At 44.4% G+C, this 22,866-nt stretch overlaps 1 protein-coding gene across 1 annotated transcript in view; it reads right to left on the bottom strand.

Annotated features, from left to right (window-relative positions):
- The window catches only part of DNPEP (aspartyl aminopeptidase), a 33,777-nt gene extending 17,625 nt beyond the window's left edge, over positions 1 to 16,152 (bottom strand). The window contains exons 1-9 of the mRNA XM_066575510.1: positions 16,093 to 16,152; positions 13,695 to 13,785; positions 11,664 to 11,752; positions 11,466 to 11,579; positions 11,257 to 11,382; positions 7,668 to 7,792; positions 7,489 to 7,585; positions 7,095 to 7,202; positions 6,277 to 6,354 (exon numbers count right to left, since the gene is read on the bottom strand). Coding sequence (XP_066431607.1) covers positions 6,277 to 6,354; positions 7,095 to 7,202; positions 7,489 to 7,585; positions 7,668 to 7,792; positions 11,257 to 11,382; positions 11,466 to 11,579; positions 11,664 to 11,752; positions 13,695 to 13,785; positions 16,093 to 16,098 — 834 coding nt within the window. The 5' untranslated portion in view covers positions 16,099 to 16,152. The remainder of the gene's footprint in view (positions 1 to 6,276; positions 6,355 to 7,094; positions 7,203 to 7,488; positions 7,586 to 7,667; positions 7,793 to 11,256; positions 11,383 to 11,465; positions 11,580 to 11,663; positions 11,753 to 13,694; positions 13,786 to 16,092) is intronic.
- Between the last annotated feature and the right edge of the window lie 6,714 nt (positions 16,153 to 22,866).

Raw genomic sequence — 22,866 nt, 5'->3', positions numbered from 1 at the left:
ATCGCTCATCTTGAGCGATCATCTTGCGCTGTAAATGACACAACAATGATTGCTCAAAATCTTTTGATCATTGCGTCTAAACCAGCCTAAAGATGTCAGTTTCTGACGTATTTTGAGCAATCGTGTGTAAATGAACCTTTAGAAACCCTTCAAACATTTTAGCCACAATAGAAGTAAAGGCCCATTTACATGTAAAGAGGATTGCTCCAAATTCTTTCAGAAGATAACTTGCAGTTTTAAGCGATCATTTTGCATAAACTACTAAGTAGCCGCTTAGTAGCTTATTAGCATGCAAATGAAGCCGTTCGTGGAATGCAGATAACAGCTGGAGGTCTGTTATCTGCATTCAGCTGCTTTGTTCTGGTGTGGGATAGCAGCTGAAAGAATACTATCAGCACTATCCCACTGAGAACGCAGCGTGCGGTCCTGATAAGACACATCGCTGACTTCAAGCAGGCTTGAAGTCAGCATTGGATGAACAGTGCATGAAAAGTGCACAATGGCTGCGCATTTAGACACAGCGATTGTATCTCAAAAGATAGCTTTTGAGTGAATTTTGAACGATAATCGTTGTGTTTAAATGGGCCTTTAGACTAACCAGCCTGTAGTTTCCAGGTTCACTTTTTGACCCCCTTTTGGAATATTGTGGAGAAGAAGGAAAAAGAGGGGTGGAGCAAAACCTGTACAGTTGTGTTTGTTGTGAACAATGATACTATAAAAGTTGTGAAGAGAGTGAAGTGGTAACTTCAATAGTGGAGGTGCTGCCTGACCAGATGACGCACCACCTGGGTGGGCGTGATAGAGTAAGAGAATAGAACTAAAAAACTGGCAGCGGAGAAGGCGCAACACTCCAGGTTAAAGCAAATAAGAAGTGACCAAAGGTTTGGGAAACTTCTTTTATTTAATAAAGTACGTGATCAGCTTATGAAAACGCATTTCGGGGATAACCCCTTCGTCAGTTCAGCTGGTGTTTAAAACATACAAGCAATTGGTGGGTCCCAAAAGGGCCAATGATTAGATCTGTTTGCCTGTGGGGTGCGGGTCAGCCAGGGCAGGAGAACTGACGAAGGGGTTATCCCCGAAACGCGTTTTCATAAGCTGATCACGTACTTTATTAAATAAAAGGAAATGTTTCCCAAACCTTTGGTCACTTCCTATTTGCTTTAACCTGGAGTGTTGCGCCTTCTCCACTGCCAGTTTTTTAGTTCTATTCTCTTACTTTTTTTGCAATATTGACACACCTTTGGCTATGTGCCAATCCAGTGTAACAAACCCCGTCACTATAGAGTCCTTAAATATGAAAAAACGCGGTCTGTGTAAGACATTATTTAATTCCCTTACAAACCGGGAGTGTATGCCATTGGGACCCAGCGATTTGTCCATTTTAATCTTTTTAAGACGGCTCTGCACTTCTTCCTGGGTTAGACTGGTGACATCTAGTGGACAGTTTACCTCATCACTCTGTATCTCATCTAACATTTCATTTTCCTCTGAATATACTTGAGAAAAATACTATTTAATAGATTTGTTTTCTCCTCATAACTCTCTACACTTTTTCCCTACATTATTTATTAAAGGGCCAACACTTTCAGTATTAATTTTCACTATTTATATAATTAAAGGACACTTTAGGGTTAGTTTTACGCTCCTTGGCAATAGGTCTGTCTCTACTTTTGCTGCTTTTAGCTGATTTTTTACATAATTCCTTTTTTTTCTTATAGGTTTTTAGTGCTTTTTCGCTGTCTTTTTGTTTTAGTAGTTTGAACGCTTAATTTTTGCTGTTTATTGCCCCCTTTACATCTTTATTGAGCCATATTACTTTTCTCCTATTCCTTATGCCTTTTTTAGCACTATAGGGTATGAACCTCTCACAGTAAGTAATTAGGATGTTTTTAAACATTTCCCATTTATTGTTCATACTCTTATTTTTGCGGACATTCTCCCACTCAGTAAAGGTCAAGGGCATCTCTAAGCCGATCAAACTTTGACTTCCTAAAGTTTAGTATTTTCGTAGCTCTAGGTAAAACTCTCTCTTGAAAGAAAACTAAAAATTTGTTATATTATGGTCACCATTTCCCAGGTGCCCCCCAACTTGCACCTCTGTTATTACGTTAGGTCTATTGGTTAATAAGTCCAAAAATGGCCGTCCCTCTAGTTAGGTCCTGTATAAGTTGGGTAAGGCAATTATCTTTAGTTATTAACAGAAATGTGTTACCTTTGAGAGCCGCAGATTTTGGCTTCCCAGTTTATATCCGGATAGTTAAAGTCCCCCATAATAATTACCTCATTGTGATTTGCTGCTTCATCGATTTGCCTTAGTAATAGATATTCTGTGGCTTCTGTTATATTTCTTGGTCTATAGAAAACCCCTATGAAGATTTTATTATTGTTTTTCCCTCCATATATTTCTGCCCATAGAGACTCCACATGTTCACCTCCCTCTCATATATCTTCCCATAATATGGGCTTTAAAACAGGATTTTACATAAAGACAAACCCCTCCCCCCCTTTTTTTTTAACGATTCCTTCTGAACAGACTGTAATCCTGTAGGTTCACCGCCCAGTCATAGCTTTCATCCAACCAGGTCTCCGTTATTCCCACTATGTCGTAGTTTTCCTCACACATTATTACTTCCAGGTCCTCTACTTTATTGGTCAGACTTCTAGCATTCGTTAACATACAGTTTAGAAGGTTTTGGTTATTTTTTATATTAGGTGTTTCCCTAACTGTTCTGCCAGTTTTTTAACTGCATTAACTTAGTCTCAGATCACTGTATACGGTCGTCCTCTCTCTCTGGTTGCCCTCCAACCCACTCTCTAGTTTAAACACTCCTCTAACCTTCTAGCCATCTTTTCCCCCAGCACAGCTACACCCTCTCCATTGAAATGCAGCTCATCCCTGTGATAGAACCTGTAGCAGACAGTAAAGTTTGCCCAGTTCTCCAGGAACCCAAACCCCTCCTTCCTGCACTAACTCTGGAGCCACTTTTTTACCTCCCTAATCTCCCGCTGCCTTTCTGTTGTGGCATGTGGTACAGGAAATATTTCAGAAAATACTACTTTGGAGGTTCTTCCTTTAACCCTTTCCAATCCACTGTCTGACCTCTGAAGACACTGTGATTTTAAGGCTGTACAGCTCTGATGTTGGAAGACGTCCATCGGGGTCCTCTTACTGAATATTGCCAGCCTCTCTACTGTCGGAGCCTATCCAACGGGTCACCTCATGCAGTACCAGCTTTAGCCAGTATATAGCGCCGTTGTATAACGGCAGAAAAAACTTAGTTCCCTAGGAAAACCTGGGTATAAATTGGATTGGAAAGGGTTAAAAGCAACCTAAGTTATGGTGATGCATTTTTTAATACTCACCCGCTCCCACAATCTTGCGCTGTCACCCGCTAAAGTCAGATTTTTGTCCCCTAACAGCACTATAATTTAGTTTATGGTGCTGCGAGGATGTGACAGGTTCCCTTTAAGCTTACAATTTTAGGGTCCTGAGGATAGGCCATCAATACTTTGCAACTGGGTAACCCCCTTAAAGTGAATTTACTCCTGTTCACAGCCCTCTTCTATTAGTCACAGCTGAGAGAGTCAGGAAGACCTGGCCCATCTGTGCATTACACACAGACCACTGGTATTAATGAGAAGAGTGCAATGCTTCATCTTCCCTGTTGGGGCGCTGCAGGGGAATTAAACATTCCCTGTCAGATTCCAGCTCATCACTTAGGGCTCCTGTCCACGGGCAAATTTTCACTGCGTCCCCCACGGCGATAATCCGTCTGTGGGGAACGCAGTGAACGCTATGGAAAGCGCAGCCCCCCTGTCCACGAGCGGAGAATCACAAAGATTCTCCACTCGCGGGCGGCAAATCACGGTATGCCACGATTCTTGGCAGTGAGCCTGTCAGATAGGCTCAAAGCGCAGAAATGACAGTTCTCTCCCCTGCTCCTGAGGATATTCTGCAAAGCCCGTGGACAGGTAGCCTTAGGTTCACAGTAAAGGGGCCTAGTGTCAGTGTATCCTCAGGGGATGCTTATAAACAAAAATGTGATTGTTTGTCCAAAGCAGAGAACCCCTTTAAAGACGAAAGGCCACATCTCCTGTGCAAAGAGGAAACGAGAAGGAAATTTACTACAAATATGTGGGGTGTCAATCCTCTTGAAAGAATGGAAAAAGCATTTATCTACTAGGCAAACCACTACTAGAAAAGAGGATAAGCCTGCAGAAATGAAGACTTCTTAAAGGAGCAGCTCATCAGTTCAGAATTCACATCTGCCCCTATGGATGTAGAGGTCAAGGAGGGTCAGAAGGTGACAGTAGTGATCATGGGGGCAGGTAGTGAGCATTTCTGATGAGTGGATACAGAGGACATTAAATTAAGGGTCCCTTTAATTTGGATTTCTCACTTGCACACTATGAGCTCAGTGTGGGGCGTTTGAGATTCACAAGAATCCTTTCAGTCCCCATTAAGCAGCGGCGCAGAAGGCGTTATTTTGTAGGACTCATTAGGCGAGGACCGCGGATCGTTACACTCTGCATATCTGCTTCCAGCTGAACTTTACCTCATCTCATGGGAGGATTGCGTTGGGATATTGATGAAGGCAGCGGAGATAGATGTTGCAGATGTCTGGCCCATTCCTCATCTACTCACTGACCCTGCAAAACCTGCTCCTAGCATCTCATTCAGCATTATCTAAAAGTGCACTGTGCCGTTAAATATTGTCTCGAGTCGTCCTTTAATATTCTATTGAGTCATCTAGGAGTTATATTGCTCTCCTATATAAGTGACATATACCGGGTGACCCATGTCCTACTTCTATAGGAAATCTATTGTGATACAGATTGACATCCCTGTTCCCTCTCTCCAATGTCGTTTTGGGCTCCTGTCCATGGGCGATAGTTCATTGCGTTACCCGTGGCGATAATCCGGCCGTGAGTAACGCAGTGAACATTTTCCATAGCGTTGCTATGGAAAACGCAGCCCCGCTTTCCACAAGCGGAGCATCATAGCAATTCTCCGCTCGCGGGATGTAAATCGCGGCATGCTACAATTCTCCACAGTGAGCCTGTCAGACCTCTCAGTGCTCCCCCCTCATTGGAATATCGTTGGCAATATTCTGTCACAGCCGTGGACAGAGGGCCTTAAGTAGTGACAGTCTTCACTGTATTTACTAGCATTTTATTCATTACAGAGCAATAATAAATAATATCTATCCCATAAATCAACCTTTACCCATACCAGTACCTCTACCGTACCCATAGGGGCATACATAGAATTCAAGGGGCCCATAGTGAAATTCTGAATTGGGCCCTCAAGAGAAAAAAAATAAATATATATATATATATACACACACACACACACACACACAATATTTATAACACAGCAGGCTGAAATACAGCGGCTCGACCCTTGTATTCCCTATAAATATTGCAGTCACCAAATTAAATAGATACCAGCTCTACACAGTGATAGTGATTACAGTGCAGTTACCTCCAGCGATCCCAGGTAGCGTCTGCTCTGATGCCTTTGGCGAGGTCCTCTTTCCTTTTTCTCTATCAAATCCAAGCCATCATGAAGACTATTCCAGCTATGACTAGTCTCTGCACACTCTTCCCATTCTGCTTCAACCCCCATTGTCCCCCATAGCAAAATGTCCCTCTCTATGGCCCCAGCTTAGTATTACTGACTTGTCCCACCCTCTGAACCTCTGGCCAACCATACAAAAAAAGTCTTTTGACAAACTCAGTCACCTTGACACCATCAGATCGTCAGATAGCGCATTGAGCACTCCAATGGCGTCCATGTCACTGAGTTTGACAGAAGTTTTTTTTTGCTGTTGGCTGGTAGTTCAGTAGTGGGGAAGATAGACGATCAGTGAGCCAGGGAGGGGCCATTCAGCCCCAGACCCATAGCAGCCACGTGGTCTGCCTCTATGGGCGGCATGCCATGACATACCAATACCTATGCCCCTACAACCCTGTTTATAATTTCAACACACCAAGAAACAGTCAGCAATGCTGTCAGTGTCACAATCTAATTGTATCGACAGCCCCATCATCTACAGTGGTGATTGGCACTTTACACCTGGGGCCCCGGGATGTTCATGTACCCTCTATTTCCAGGCCTCATCAGTAACCGAAGCTGCAGCTGTAAATTATAAGGATGTCCAGGGATAAAGCCATAAACCCATCTATAGGGCAGAATAATCACCCCATTCTTACCCAGGGTCACCATTTAGCCATGTAATCTGACAGACAGTAAGTGGCGACAATACCCACCTGAAGGGCACAATAGCAACTGTGCAGATTATCCAGGCGTGGGCCAAAGATGAACTCCTCATAGGCGCCCCCTAGAGTCTGAAAGAGATGGGAGGCAGTTAGCACAAATGGCTGTTGATGCACAGGATTCTATTTGATACAATTGCTGATCGCCCTTTATTAAAAAGGATCTGTCATCTTTCTGGAAGTGTTCTTTTTGCCAAGTACTTGTTCCAGAATTGTTATTTTAATGGGAATACATCTTTATTTAAAACACTGCATTCAGCTGTTCCTCTGTTACTCCTCCTGGAAAATGCATGAATAAAACTGACAACTAAGCGTTACCATTCGTCTTGTTAATGGAGTGTGTCCATACATACTGAAACTGTCCATTAAGTGCTAAACGTTCCAGACTCTGTTGGGACCCACTATGCATAAGGGGAATGGTAAAACATTGCCTATACATTTCCAGGGAGAATAACAGAGGAACAGTACAATGCAGAATTGTAAGAACAAATGATCCAGAAATTGTTATTTCATAGAAAACATAAGTATTTACTAAAAAAGACAAGTCAGAAGATTTGAGGGTCCTCTTTAAATCATTTAATGAGTTACGACTGGCTGACAACATTTATCCAATAAAAGGAAATCTCCATCCCAAGTTATGCTTTCACATAGCATCGGCATAAAAACTAGATTGCCCCTCCTCTATTACTCTTCCTGGCAATGAACAGTGCCCCCTGCGCCCTCATATACACGGTTTTACTCATAGGGTTATGACAGATTACTATCTTACATACCAATCACTATATGGCAACGGTGAAGCGGATAGTACCTACCGCAGGTTGTGTATCAGTTACACAGAGCTCCAGTTCCAAGATTTGCTCTGGTTTGACTCCCAGCCTGTCGCACAGCAAACTGAGCAGAAGAGGATGATGTCTCTCAGTCTAAACGGGATTTAAAAAAAGAGACAGACTCAACATCAGTGACCACCAAGCTATGGTAGGACAGCATAGGACTCTACCTCATGCCCCGATACATACAGTAGGAAGACCCTGAAGTGCATGGGCACCAACAGAGAACCCCAATTGACCAATGCCTTGAGATAAGAAAGTGCTGAAGTCACCTACCTCATTCACACCTGAGTAATATGAGCAAGTGTCCAGATTGGTTGCTAGAACAGCCAATCACCATATTTCATCCACAAACGGCTTTAAACACGGGTGGCCTCACCTGGTTCTGGCCTCCAGCAGAGGAGTGACAGGATGATCCAGAATCCATGGACTCCTTCTCCAAGCCATCTTGTATAGAAGAAGCAAGAATTGGAAGGCTGTCACGAGAAGAGAGATCGTGAGAAGGAAGAATCAAGGATTTGCAGGACATTGGGGTTTGGATGTTGTTCACACACTCACAGATGCTGCTCCGTGTTGGGTCCAAAGCTCTCATTGATGTTCCTCTGCAGGTGGATGGCCAGATGAGGGATGCGTAGGATGGGGCGCTCCACATAGACCAGGCGGTGCTGCAGACGGTGTCCCTCCTGTGGGAAGAGTGTTCGATATTATCAAATACAACCGATTCTTCCAATATCTACAATCTTCCAATTACCACATCAGCCCCATTTGTACCAATCAAATATATTGCAGAGGCTGCCGCCATTTTCTGGAGGGACAATGTTTTTTGAGAATGGTGACTAGGGATTCACAAGCGAGAGTTAGAGATTTTTCTCTAAGTTTAGTTAAATTGACACTACAGCTTTCATTAACATGAAATCCAACATCTTTGTTATAGATCTTCCATAACCTTTATTGCAATGTTCACTTTTTTTCGCCATTGCTAAATGGAAACCATCAGCAAGTAGGCTCAGTTCTAATGATGTATCTAACTCTAGCTTTATTTTTAATGTAATTAAAGGGGTAGTCTCGCGGCAGCAAGTGGGGTTATACACTTCTGTATGGCCATATTAATGCACTTTGTAATATACATCGTGCATTAAATATGAGTCATACAGAAGTTATTCACTTACCTGCTCCGTTGCTGGCGTCCCCGTCGCCATGGTTCCGTCTAATTTCGGTGTCTTCTTGCTTTTTTAGACGCGCTTGCGCAGATGGGTTTTCTCCCTTCGGCTTGGCTCGGCAGCATCGGCGTTTTGGCCCCGCCCCCTTGTACGCGTCATCGCGTAGCTCCACCCCATGACGTGTACCGGTTCCAGCCTCCTGATTGGCTGGAATCGGCACATGACGAGGGGGGAGCTACGCGATGACGCGTACAAGGGGGCGGAGCCAAAACGCTGATGCTGCCGAGCCAAGCCGAAGGGAGAAAACCCATCTGCGCAAGCGCGTCTAAAAAAGCAAGAAGACACCGAAATTAGACGGATCCATGGCGACGGGGACGCTAGCAACAGAGCAGGTAAGTGAATAACTTCTGTATGGCTCATATTTAATGCACGATGTATATTACAAAGTGCATTAATATGGCCATACAGAAGTGTATAACCCCACTTGATTTCGCGAGACAACCCCTTTAAGGGCTGTTTCAGACGACCATATATTGCTGGGTTTTCACGCCGGCCGATATGCGTTGTCTCTCTCTGCAGGAGGGGGGGAGGCTGCAAGAGTCGGGAGCAGTGCTCTGAGCTCCCGCCCCCTCTCTGCCTCCTCTCCGCCCCTCTGCACTATTTTCAATGAGGAGAGGCGAGACGAGGGTGTGGCTAATTCTCTGAACCTAGCCCCACCCCTGTCCCGCCTCCTTTCATTGCAAATAGTGCAGAAGGGCGGAGAGGAGGCAGAGAGGGGGCGGGAGCTCAGTTCCTGCTCCTGGCTCTTCCATCCCCCCCCCCCTCCTGCAGATGAGGACGACGTATAACGGCTCGGTGTGAAAACCGAGCCGATATACGTTCGTGTGAATCCAGCCTAAGGCCTCCTTCACACGGGCGACAGCACATCGCTGCGAGAAAAATCGCAGCGATATCGCATCGCTGCACCGTGCGATATCGCATCGCTGCACCGTGCGATATCGCTGCGATATTCTCGCAGCAATACCGCAATTTTGTAGCGCTACAAAGTCGCATGTGATGCTACAAAATCGCGCGACTGTGATGTAGCATCACGTGCGAGGATTTTCGGGGGGGCTTAAAATATAAGCTCTACCCCGAAAATAAGCTGTAACTAAAGGAGAAAAAAAAAGTATACATCACCTATTCCGCGCTGTCCGGGGCGCAGCCGCAGTTTCTCCCCAGGTTCCGGCACTGATCTTCTTCATCCTCTGGCCAGGGATTGAAAAATCCCCGGCTGCTGAAAGCACTGGCTGTGATTGGCTGACACTTAGCCTATCACAGCCAGTGCTCGAAGAATGGCTGTGATTGGTTCAATCACTGCCATTCATCGAGCACTTGCTGTGATTGGCTAAGTGTCAGCCAATCACAGCCAGCGCTTCCAGGAGGTGGGGATTTTTCAATCCCTGGCCAGAGGATGAAGAAGAAGATCAGTTCCGGCACTTGGGGAGAAGCTGCGGCTGGACTGACAGCTCGTCTAAGGTGAGGTTTGTGTGGTTTTTTTTTGCTTGCAGTTAGAGCTTAGATTATAGCTTTGACAGTAGCATTTGCTACTGTCAAAGTAGCATCGCATCGCATGCAAACCGCGTTTTCGTGCGATGCAACAGAGAGGAAGGCTCCATAGAGAAACATGGGCTACAAAACCTCGCGTGTCGCAGGCATATCGCCGGACCTGCGAGGTTTGTGTGTCGTTTTATAGCATGCTACAAAACATCTCATGTGTGAAGGAGCCCATAGGAAACCATGGGCTTCTCATAAATGCGATTTGTAGCATCGTAGCAACGCTACAAAATCGTGCGACTTTTTCGCCTGCGTGAAGGAAGCCTAAGTCTCATAAAATCAGACTCATTGCAAAAAGCCATTAAATGGGTTTTCTGAGGGAACTATTGATGTTCTTTGGTGAATATTGTAATGAATATAGTGTAAAATCCTTGATTTACCTTTATTTTTACTTTATACAAGTTGAGAAGAAGAAAAAAATTGCAAATGGAAACTGTCAGCAAGCTGCTGTTGACGGATTTATTATTCTTGCATCTATCTTCAGTGCTTTAAGGGTGAAGCCACACGAACGTATATCGGCTCGCTTTTTACGCCGAGCCGATATACGTTGTCCTCGTGTGCAGGGGGGGGGGGGGGGGGGGGGAGGCTGGAAGAGCCAGGAGCAGGAACTGAGCTCCCGCCCCCTTCTCTGCCTCCTCTCTGCCCCTCTGCACTATTTGCAATGGGAAGAGGCAGGGTTAAGTTCTGCGAATTAGCCCCGCCCCTGTCCCACCTCTCCCCATTGCAAATAGTGCAGAGGGGCGGAGAAGAGGCAGTTCCTGCTCCTGGCTCTTCCAGCCTCCCCCCCCCCCCCCCGCACACGAGGACAACGTATATCGGCTTGGCGTGAAAACCGAGCCGATATATGTTCGTGTGGCTTCACCCTAAAAGTGTATTTAAAGGGATTTTCTAAGCAAAAACTATTGATGACCTATCCTCAGGTCATCAATAGTTAATCACCAGGGATTAACCACCAGCGATCGGCTGATCCCCCAGTCTGCTCTCAGTACAGAGGGGCCAGATATCGTAATCTGAAACAGGAGTTTAAGTGCCATAGAGGGCTTCACTCTCATTGAGATCAACGGGAGCTGAAGCTGGCTATTACACCTTCAGCACAAAAGCACTGAATATAGACACAAGAGTAATAGATCTGTCAATAGCAGCTTGCTGACAGTTTCCATTAGCAAATTTTGTTTTTCTCAACTTGTGACGTAAAAATAAATAATAAAAAGAATTTTACATCACAATGTTCACCAAAGGTCCAAAATGTGGAGCTGCAGGTTATGAAAGTCCAATCAATCGGTTTACCAAGAAAACGCTAATGTTTAATAAGTCCATTAAGAAGCTCTGTGCGGATGTCGCTGATGTGATTATGCAGTGGATGAATCATTAATGAATTCACATTTCATCACCTTAACGATCACTCGACCGGCAACAGTCAGATCTCGGTCAAACCAGGTGCTCCAGATGCCACCACCATAGCACTCAACTCCGACCTGCAAATAGCCGGCCTGACCACGGCAAGAGCGGCGCTTCACCTACAAAACAAGACGCACATCTTAAAGAAAATTAAAGGGAAATGTGTTAATTCTAATATAATATATGGCCAAGCCCTCCTCACCCTGAGACATGGGCTGTCCGTATGGGCTCCAACAATTGTAAATCCATTTCCTTGCTGGTAATGGCCGCCCACGGCAAATGCCACCAGGGTTGAGTAATTGCGGGTCACGAAGTACTACAAAGAGATCAGAATCGATAAATATATACATTACCCCTCAACTACTCTTCATATAATAAGTTTCTGGCAGAATGTTCTCACCTTATGGTTGGGTTTGATATCCCAGTGATCAGCTTCCTTCAGCTCTTGGAATCCTGCTTGTAGGAGGCGGCTCTTGCACTCTTCCACCACTAGGAGAGGAAATAACTCATCATAAGGTAAGGGGTTAACAGGATTTAAAAACTTTGCAGTTTCTTCCCTAAATAGTGCCTCACCTGATTGAGTTTGGTATTGCACTTCATTGAAGTGAATGTAGTTGAGCTACAATACCATGCCCAACATTCAAATAGGAGTGGCAGAGTTTTGTGTCACGATACATACATTGTATCACAGCGGCTCTCTATGGTGCATTGTATATTGTCTTTAGGTCTGCAAAGCATGTGCCACCGTACAGGGTGCGATTACACCATTTTGGAGGAAGCATGACCTCTTTGTACATGGAGGCCCTTGATTTAAGCTGCCAGTTCCACAACTCCCTTTTAGCCCAGATTCAGGCTGCATTTACTCGGCAGATAGCGAGTTGCGCTGGTAGAGATGGTCGGTTGCAACTCGCACTGCACACGGACGTCCAGTCTGTGTGCTGTGCAATATGTAAGACACTGTACATTGCAAATCCTATTCTTGTGCAAGAACCCGCTTCAGTTTTTCTGTCTCACAAAACAGAAAAAACATCAGTGTAACTTAACCCATTAGAAATAGTCAGTTATTACAAAGCGTGAGTTCTGCGTGTTGCGCAAATGTACAGGACTCGCACATTTTTCTTACCTGTGTTAATGCAGCCTTACAAAGGGAGAGCAGAGACTTCAACTTAATCCCAGTTTGTGATCACCATAAAGCATCTGTTGAACTCCTTGTTTTAAACAAGGCTAAGGAAAAACAAAGTTCCTTCAAGAAACTTGACATTGGACATCTTAGGCCGTCTTTACACGGCCTGGTGCGAGTTACAATTCGCATCGCACAGCACATGGACACCCAGTCCTTGGGCTATGCAGGAGACCACACATTACAAGTTCTATTCTCACATTGTAAGCAAAATATTGCTCATCTTTATTAACCCATTGAGAATAATGGGTTATTAGAACGCACGACTTCTGTGCATCTTGCAACGGCACAGAAATTGCGCATTATTCTCAGCAGTGTAGATACATCTTTAAAAATATATGCCCTGCAAGTACAAGACTCTCAACACTTTCCTTATCATCAGTCAATTCTCCACACTAACAGTGCAAAGTCTGTGATCAGGAATTTCGGACTGTCGCTGCCACCAAAGAGCAGAGTTTGGATTTTAATACTGATAATCACATGGCACAAAGTTCAGCTCTGCATGTTCTAACAGAACAGCAACACCCTTTCCCCCACCGCTGCAGGAGGGCAACAGTAATTAAATGCGGGTAAGAGACTAAGCAGATTGACATACTTCGCCTCCGTTTTATGTACTTTGTATAGAATTGTGTCTCGACCTGTTCGCAGGTCACCTAACCAAGCATCATAGAAGAGTATGATGCTCTAAGTTCAGGTTAGGAGACCCACGGTCAGGTCAGGACACACTTCCATATGCAAACTAGAGGCAAAATACAGCGTTCTGGTTAACCCCTAAGTGTGTGATACAGCAAACATCCACAATGTCAAAAATAATCTGCTTGTGCCATCTGCAAATCATGACCACCATTGCTATGCAATGGCCAAAAGAGACTTTTAGAGCTCAGTTCTTACTCACATGGGTAAATGCGATCTGTGAAAAACATTATTTACATGTGCGATTTTTTCGCAGACCAATGGCTGGTGTAAAAAGAGAGATAATTGCAGCAGGTCTTATTCTGGTGCGGTTGAAGTCAATGGGTGTGCAGAGAAAAAATAGAATGTACTCGGACAGCATGCGAGTGCATTCCATTTTTTCCCCCACACACCCCTTAAATTCAATGAGAGTTTTAAATAGCATCACCACATTTGGAGGAGCTTCTAGGAGGGAGTGGAGCTCTGAAGAAGGACCCTATAATTTCTGTATAATCCCCTGCTTAAAGCCTATAGTGACTGGAATGAACCATTTTTTATTAACACTAAAACTTCCCTTACCATGATATGGAGAAACTCCACGGTTCAGAAACTTCAGAAACTCCCTGGCTGCTGCCTGAGCAGTTTCCCGCGTTCCCTTCATGGCTGCAACCTGTAATTATAATTAAAAGGAATTATTAAATACCCAACATACGTGTATGAACCACAGCTGAAATGCTGCTGCTGCTAGGGCTATGGCACTCATCTGATAGTGGACACAGTAATCCATTAGGAGGGTCACAGCCGTATAGATCATAGATAAATCAGATACCCCCTGTTATGCCAAATGCATACGGCCGGGTCAGATTCCAATGGCAAGATTCTCGCAGCGGGATGCAACCCTGTGCCCCTCCAGTGACTCCCGGCTAACCCATCTGGGTAGATGTGCTGGCTGGCAGACAGCTCCACATGCGCAGTGCAGAGCCGGCGTGTCAGCGATGAAGCGGCTCGCATTAGGACAGGCCACGATTTCCACCCTGCAAGCGGAATACTGTGATTGATTTCCGCTCGTTGGCATGGAAATACATTTTTCAATGCATGTCCTATGGACTGTATTTGCTGCTGGATCTGGAGCTCTGAATCCCGCAGTGCAAATACAGCCGTGTGCATTAGGCCTTAGGCAGCCTGCAGACGAGCGGGTTGGAACCGGCGGCGAGAATTCTCGCCGCGGGACCCGACCCGAGCACCTGCAGAGAGCAGTGCGTACTCACCCGCGGCCGGCGGCCCCGGCTCTTTCATGTGCCGGCTGCTGGGCAGCCAGCGCATGCGCAGACCGGAGCCGGCAGCCGGGTGAGTGACGTATCTGTGCGAGGCTCTGCGAGCCCCACACAAAAATAGGACATGCCGCGGTTTATTTGCCGCGCGACATTTCGCGCGGCCAAACCGCAGCCGTCTGCATAGGAGTGCGTATTGTAATGCACTCCTATGCAGGCTTTGTGCGGCGGAAATCCCGCTGGAAATCCCTCTGCGGGATTTCCGCCCGTGTGCAGGCAGCCTTACGTGTATATAAAAATCTAATGAGCCTGTTAGAGATCCAAAATTATGGCTGTTTCCTCCAGCTTCACTCTTGTCGATTGGCTGTGTCTTGTATTGCAGTATTCACTTAAGTAGGTCTGAGCTGCAATATCAGACACAGCCCAAGGATAAGAAAGGCACCGTTTCCAGAAGATAGTTTCACGTTTTTATAATTTGATACAATTACTTAAGGCTATGTCCACATGGGACGGATATGCCATGGATTTTCTGCGCGGCCCCTCCACATGGAAAAATCAGCGACAAAGTGGATTAGACTTTAAAAACTCTTTTAGTTCATGCAGGCATAAAAACTTGCTGATAGAAACCAGCTTCTGTAAACGGGCAGTCATTCATCTATGATGCTCGTAAGTGGAGGCAGGTGGCTGGAAGAAATCTGCAGTGCACTCCACCTCCCTTTAGCCAGGACTGCTCCTGTATGAAAGCACAGGCGCAATGATTGTTGGGACAACAGCTGGGCACTCAAGAGCTTGAGAGTCACCCCATATAAAAAGACGCATAAGGCTCACTCATACGAGCGTGTGTCCCCCGTGTATTATAGACAGTTTTTTTCATGCGTGTAATACACAGTGCTAAAAGCCCATTGATTTCTACCGAGGCACTCACACTTGTGCATGTCCCATTTCAGTACGTCATGTGCACCAATATTGGCTTTGGCGATTTAACATGCGCATTTGCAGTGTACTGCACCTTATACACACACGAAAAATATGCACGTAATAGGTGAGACACAAAAGCCCATGTAAGTAAGCCCTTACTGGCGGTGGGACTATCCATATATACATTTCAATGGCTTCTACATTTGAAATGCAGTATCATATCTCGGTTGGGCAAGGGTCATGGAGCTTTTCTCTTCCCTTACTAAAATGACGTATGGGGAGTGAGGGGATTCCAAAGAAAAGACCATTCTATACCCACAAGTGTTTATAGCAAAGGTTATTATCCACGAAACCAACCTTATAGGCAAACTAATTGATCCACTTGAATATAAAAATATACATGGTCCTTCTTACCAACATGGAAGATACTTCAGATTGATGACCCTCCCCCAATAAAACAAGTACTGCCCTCTACTAGTCCCCTCTGTTTCCTTTCATTTCCCAAATCTAGTAGAAAAACAGAGGATGAGTTGCAGTCATTTGCAAATGAGTATAAAAGGGCAAACAAAGAGGCACCAAAAGCTGTGATAGAACTAAAAGTCTCAGCATGCCTTACAGCTGTGTAGTAGAGATCACTATCACCGTATTTATCATTATCTATTACAACAGTGTAAACAAAAGCCAACAATGTAACTCCTGGAAACAATGTTGCAGTGCAGTTTATAAACACAGCACTGATCCGGCAGGGCAGCCCGATCCTCCTGTGTGCGCAGCTCTGCAGCACTAACCTGCATAGTGTGAGAAGTGAGTGCTGTCAGGGGGCTGAGACTGGGTGTAGCTATAGCCACTTCCTATATCCCTAAAGTCAAGAGCAGTCTCTGCACATTACACATCCCAGTATTAGGGACCTCTTGGGGATGGGAGGACACACTGCAATCTATACAGCAGAAACTGAAAGGGAAACTAGATGCACAGCTCAGTTCTCTGCATGTGACTCACAGGAGAAGTTGGCAGCTCTGCACTAGCAACACTGTGACGGGCACTGCAGCAGATGCACAGTAATGGAGATAGCTGGGCATCCTAGTACAAAGCAGAGAGGGAGACTGCAGAAGCAATGTGATGACCCTTGGTGCAAAGAGCACTGGGGAAACTGGCAAATGACCCAGAGCATGTGTCCCGGGGGCGGGGGGGGGGGGGGGGGGGTCACGTGCCAACCATGCCCCTTATTAGAATGTTTTGCTTTAGGCCTGTTTCACACCTTGATTACAGGGGCATTTTTCTATCCGTAATATGGATAACTGTGCAGACCTGACCGCAGGTTTGTTGACCCAGACTCGCAGCATATATACGATTTTCACACAAGTTCTGTCTGATTGCAAAAAGGACAGAATTCACTCGTAAAAAAAGAACCCATTAATTTCATTCGGTTAATTTACATTAGCGAGTTTTCATTCATAGTGTAAGATTGAAAATTCGTAATGTGTCCTATTTGTTTTTTACCATTTAAACTACTGGAACAAAATACGATTTTTTTTTCCACTGAAAAAATGCATGTAAAAAATACATGCACATTGATGCAAATTGTGGGTTTTTAACTCAAAATGCATAAAACATGGCTGGAAATTGCTGAAAAATTGCTGGTAAGGGATTCTTCACATGAGCACATGTGCAAAAATGCTCGCTCCAGTGTAATGTATATGAATGAGGTCGGATGAGGTACATTTGTGCGTGTGTCTGCGCATAGTACTATACTATTTGGGCATGCAGGGCCAGTTAACACGCACACAACACACCCTTTCTGTGGATTAAAATGCTGTGTGTGCAGTATTTCACGCTTTCCCTTGCGTATTTGCGCACCTCTCATAGACTTCTATGGGGGCTTGTTGTGCAAAATGCAGACAGATAGAGTAGGTTTTTCTCTGTGCGAGTGAAATGCACATGGAAACCGCGCTCATGAGAACGAACCCCCTGAAATCAATGGCTTCTATTCTCTGTGTTTTGCACTTGCAAAAATTTTTTCATCATGGTAAAATCTCACATTACATCTATATCTCGCTTTCTCAGAAAAAAAAATAAGCCATGAAGAGGGCGACTCTAGACTTTATATATTTTTCAACACTTTTTTCATGTTGCCAGATATCACTTTAAAAATTATACAGTTCACTATGAAACACACAACATGTAATGCATTTTGTTTCACAATATGTTGGCCTTTTTGGGGGTCCATGGCTTTTCTTTCAAATCTCAGCATACTCTGGGTACGGTGCTTTTTCTGGCATTTTTGCCATAAGCTTCCCTACAAGACTTGAAAATGGCAGAAAAAAACACATGTACAAATGAAATGTAGCAAAACAAAAATTGCAACCAAAATCACTTCTATAAGGGCTCATGCCCACGGACGGAGCGGGACACGCCCGCAGATTTACGCCACGGGAGTACCGCGGTGGTAAACAAAAAGTCCCCACTGGTGAACGTGGAAAAACACGGTGAAATAGAACCTGCAGCAGAAATCCGCGATGGAATCACGTATGTGAGCACTGACAGGTAGAAAAGCTATTAGGTTCAATAGAACCTAATAGCTGCGATATTCCACTGCAGATTTTCTGCGGCAGGGAACGCGGCGGAAATCTGTCTGTGGGCATTAGCCAAAATGCTATGGAAAAGTGTCATTAAATTCCTGGCATTTTGTTTACAGGAAAAAAAAGCTAAAAAAACATATGAGGGCCCTAAGGATGTTTTCCCTTTAATGTAAATAGGCTGAAAATTCAGTTCCGATTGATTTAACATTATATCTTGACAGAGCTTTAATATTCTGATAGAGAGCTTCCAAATCCTCTGCATAAATGTAGAGTTCAAAGATAGTTATCTGTCTGCCTGAAGCCGCCACCAGAGGGAGCTCACTGCATAGAACACAATGCAAATCTGTCTGCAGCGAGCTCCGCCTAGTGGAGAAGCCAGGGGTTTGGAACTGTGTATCACTATGCTCTTTTCTTTTTTTTTTTTTTACAGATGAGGATATTATTATTAATACAGCCAGCAAGAATATACATTGAGGGGCCTCATCTCACTACAAAGTTAGATACTGATGTTCCTTCTATCATTAGCCGTAGGGCCCTTTTACACAGGCTGATAAATCATTCATATTCCTGTATCTAGTAGAAATCTGAACAATTATCGTTCAGTGTAAAAGCATACCACGACTAAACGATAAACGAGAATTCAAGTGTGCTATTGGTCCAATTTTCTGTTTAGCTGTTGCGTCATGGGAGCGGCTAAATGGAAAGACAATTATCAGTTTTGTGCCTATAGAGGTGAAATGAAACTTTTTTTCTGTTGTTCTATCCATTTTTAATTCGAAGCATGCGCAGAGGCTAATTAATGGAATTATTCTGTTTGTTTCCATCTCAATTCCGTTTTGTATTCATGCGCTTTAAAAAAAAATACTGATGACATAGAGCTGTAATGTCTACAGGAACATGTCCGTAATACTCACCTGTATTACAGACCTCTTACAATACGTTCGTCTGAAACTGGCCAAAGGCTGAAAGCCCATCCTGTTTGCTACAGTTGCATCCACTTTTGGCACTCTGGACTCCAGACTGATACATTTCACAAATACTGATACATTGTAGCAGCAGCCCTGTGACTCAGTGGTCAGCATTGTTCAAGGGTGTGTTGTTCATAGTTCATCTCTACTATATTATATAGTCGTCCCGTGTTTGCATTGGTTTGCCGGGATTTCCTCCAACACTCCGAAAATCATTGTAATAGGGCTGATGTAAGTGATGACTATCTGTGTGCAGTGATGTGGAATATACATGTGCTATAAACTGTATCAATGGCTAAAATACATGACAGAAATGGGATTTGTGCTGCTAGATACAATTGTAGCAAACTCTCCTCGGTGAGAAGTATTGTCTCTTTACGGGTTTTCAGCCTCTGAATGTAATGAAGGAAGTCAGAATTTTCATATTCACCGATAGCGAGCAGAGAGCTAGAAAATGGTGGGCTTAAACATAGATTCTCTGAGACGGTTCCATTCAGGCGATTACACTTTTTTTTTTAAAGCCGCCATCTTTTGTCATAATTGATTTATAAATTATTGTAAAAACATGTCAGAAGAAAAATAGATCAATTGCACCATAAAAAGCAAATTCATTATTAATGTACGGGCATACTGTAACAATGGACGCGATAAGGTTCCATCATGGAAGGAATCTCGTGGGTATTTGGCAGATTCTAAGTGTTTCATGCCCTCGTATCCCTCCGCCCGCCGCCCTCCAATCGCCCTTCGCTCCATCTATTTCAGAAAAAGACATCAGCTCTAGACTCTTCATTTTTTTTTTACCTTGGCTGACCTGTCTCCCGGGGTAGCTTCCCCTCCCCCTCGCGCCCCCAACTTCCATTTTGAGGCTACATCGCTCTCGCAACCAATAGATGGCGGGTATACATATTTTATTATCCCTTCTCCTCCAGCCCACTGTACATCCATCACTTACATAACACCTCGCTCCTGCCATAGTAATTCCTTATTCTGCTTAGTGCTGACCTACATATTCCAGAGAGTGACGTGCGGCGCGGTCACAGCCTTAGCCTGGCCAGCTGAAATGCCACCCACGCCTCCATGTTCTGTGCCTCAAATAGCATCCCTGACGGGCATCTTTGTTATACAACCTGGCACCATTCTGCCCGCTGCCAATTCCCAAACCAATCTCCCACCCCAAGATTCCCAAACCTTTCTACACTCCAGCAGACCCCTAACTTATTCTGCATTCCAAGACCCCCAAACTATTCTGCACCCCCAAACCTAAATCTCCTATTTAATCTATACCGCTACAAAAAAATTTGGTAATTCTCGCTGAGTATAAAATTCTCTCCAATCGGGGATAATTACTGATGATTTCAATTAAATAATTGGAGGCAACAGCCTGGTAGCGATGACCGCTGGGCTTGATGATGTTTCAAGTGACCCAGAATAATTGGGGGTCAGTGGCTACGACATAATACGAGGTCAAATTCGACATAATTTCCAATTACGATGTAGCAGAGCTGACTGCGTTGTTTGCGGATTTCGTTATTTGTGCAGTTAATAAGGTAGGTCCTATGTGAACCGCACCTAACACAAAGGGATATCGCCATGAGTTCTGTCAAGCGAAGTCGGCTCTGCTACATCTGTCTCCAGAAGAGATTTGCTTAGGGTGGATTATAGATTATTATAGAGGATAACTGTAGACCGTTATTGGGATAGGTGAGAAGAACGGAGGAGAAGTACCTGTACCTGTATGTCAGTATAGCCGCCCTCTTCCCAGCCTCTCTTGCCCAGGCGAAGCAGTTTAAGGTTGCCACCAGCTGCCATCTCCGCTCAGTGCTCACCCTCTCACAGGCTGTGCAGAATGTGTGCCTGAGTATGTGCGTGTCACTGTGTGTGTGTGCATGCATGCGTGTGTAAATGTGTGTTCCACATAGAGGCGGGGGCTGTACATGGAGTGAAAAGGGGGGGCTAGCAAGGATTAGTGAGGTGCGGCCAGTGACAAACGAGAACGAGCTGAGGCAAGCAGTACTGGGCAAACTTTTCACCTAATCGTATGTATAAAGAAAGGCGCTCAATGCAAATACCCATAGGGGAGGCTAAACCCGCTTGTCACAGCTCAGCAGCCTTATGAATAGGTTCATCCAGTACCGTTAATAGGGAGGCCTCGTGTGATGAACCATGTCAAGGATCACGTATGTAACATGTGAGACTCATCATTCAGACTACATGTACAAGAAAAAATAAGTGAACCCCATGGAATTTGTATTTCAGCATTGATTAGTTAAAAAATATGATCTAATTGTTATTTAAGTGACAATTCTGGACGAACAGTCTAACTACCGTGTTTCCTTGAAAGTAAGACCTACCCCTAAAATTAAACCCTACCCTCATTTTTAGGGAGAAGGGGGGTTGAAATGTAAGCCCTACCCTGAAAATATGCCCTAGCTACACTATGTGAAAAAAAAGGCAATACTTACCTAGCAGGCGCTGTCCAGGTCCCTCCTGCTCGTCGCCACAGTTTCTGGAAGGCTTGCTTGCAGTTCTCAGGGTCAACAGAACATCGCTTGCTGGTAACAGGGTTTGTAAACCCTGCCTCCAGCAAGTGATTGCTCTAATTGGCTATCGAGCACCCCGGGTCAGCGAATCAGAGCCAGCGCTCGATGAACCAATCATAGCCATTCAATGAATGGCTGTGATTGGTTCATCGAGCACCGCAGTGATTGGCTGAGCTACGGCACTCGAGAACTAATCAAAACAATCGCTTGCTGGAGGAGGAGTTTACAAGCCCCATTACCAGCAAATGATGTTCTGTCGACGCTGAGAACAGCAAGCAAGCCTGCCCGGAACTGCAGAGACCAGCGGGAGGTGACCCGGATGGCGCCTGCTAGGTAAGTATAAAACATCCATGGAAAATAAGACTGTGCCTCTTTTGGGACAAAAATTAATATAAGACAGGGTCTTGTTTTCAGGGAAACATGGTGATAAAACACAGGCAGTTGTACCATTCCTGTCTTTTATTGAGTACATTATATAATTATCCACAATGATGATTGACCTTTGTGTTAATGATTTTTCTAAGAGCTAAATACAAAAAAGTGTTTCGGTTAAGGATATTGGAAATGTACGTTTGATAGGTGCTTTGCCCACTAAATAAAGATACACAGGGCCTGGTTACTGACAAATCTGTTCTTCTTAAGAGAGATTGGTTAGTGTGAACCTTGCCTCGATGCCAGCAACTTTCAAAAGATCTCAGAAAACATGTTATAGAGATGCATGAAGCTGGGAAAAGGCAGTTCAAAGCATTTTACAGGAAAACATAAGGGTAGCCAAAGAGATGTTGTGCGATGCAACAAAACAATGGCCCAAAGCGCACAAATAAATCAACTAAAAAAATGGTTAAAAATAAAGAAGAAAATTTGTGTTTTAGAATGACCACTCAGAGTCCTGACCTTAACCCTATGGGGATGCTGTAAGAGGGCAGTCCACACAAGGCATCCTGGGAATATTGAGGAGCTGAAACACATTTGCAGGTAGGAATGGTTCAAAGTTCCTCCTCAATGTTGTACAAATACAGGTGATTGCTGCTAAAATCTACAGGTTATTAAAGGGGGCTGTACCAGAATCACAAATTATCCCCTATAGTAGCAATAAAGATATCCATTATAGACTATCTATGGCATCCTCTATTTTCCTGCGCATTTGCGCACAGAAAGAGCACATTCGAAACTAATTACACTAATTGCCCATTTCAATGAATAGAAGTATGGTTGCGTGTTTTTTAGTGCGCAAATACACAAAAAGTACAGTAAAGCATGCAGTTGCAGGTGCAAATGTGCAATGTCCATTGTGCAAATGTGTCTGTAAATGTGCTTACACCCTTGTGAGAGCAACCTCACACTAATTATGCATTTCAATGAATGGAAGCATGGTTGCGGGTCTATTTGAGTGCGCACATGTCCTCGATTTGCATGCACAAAAAGTACAGTAAAACACGCACATACATGCACAAATATGCAGTGCAAAAGCGCAC

The sequence above is a fragment of the Eleutherodactylus coqui genome, chromosome 8, assembly GCF_035609145.1.
Source record: "Eleutherodactylus coqui strain aEleCoq1 chromosome 8, aEleCoq1.hap1, whole genome shotgun sequence".
Lineage (NCBI taxonomy): Eukaryota > Metazoa > Chordata > Amphibia > Anura > Eleutherodactylidae > Eleutherodactylus > Eleutherodactylus coqui.
Note: the sequence above shows the minus strand (reverse complement) of the source record. Positions and strands in the feature narration are given on the sequence as shown.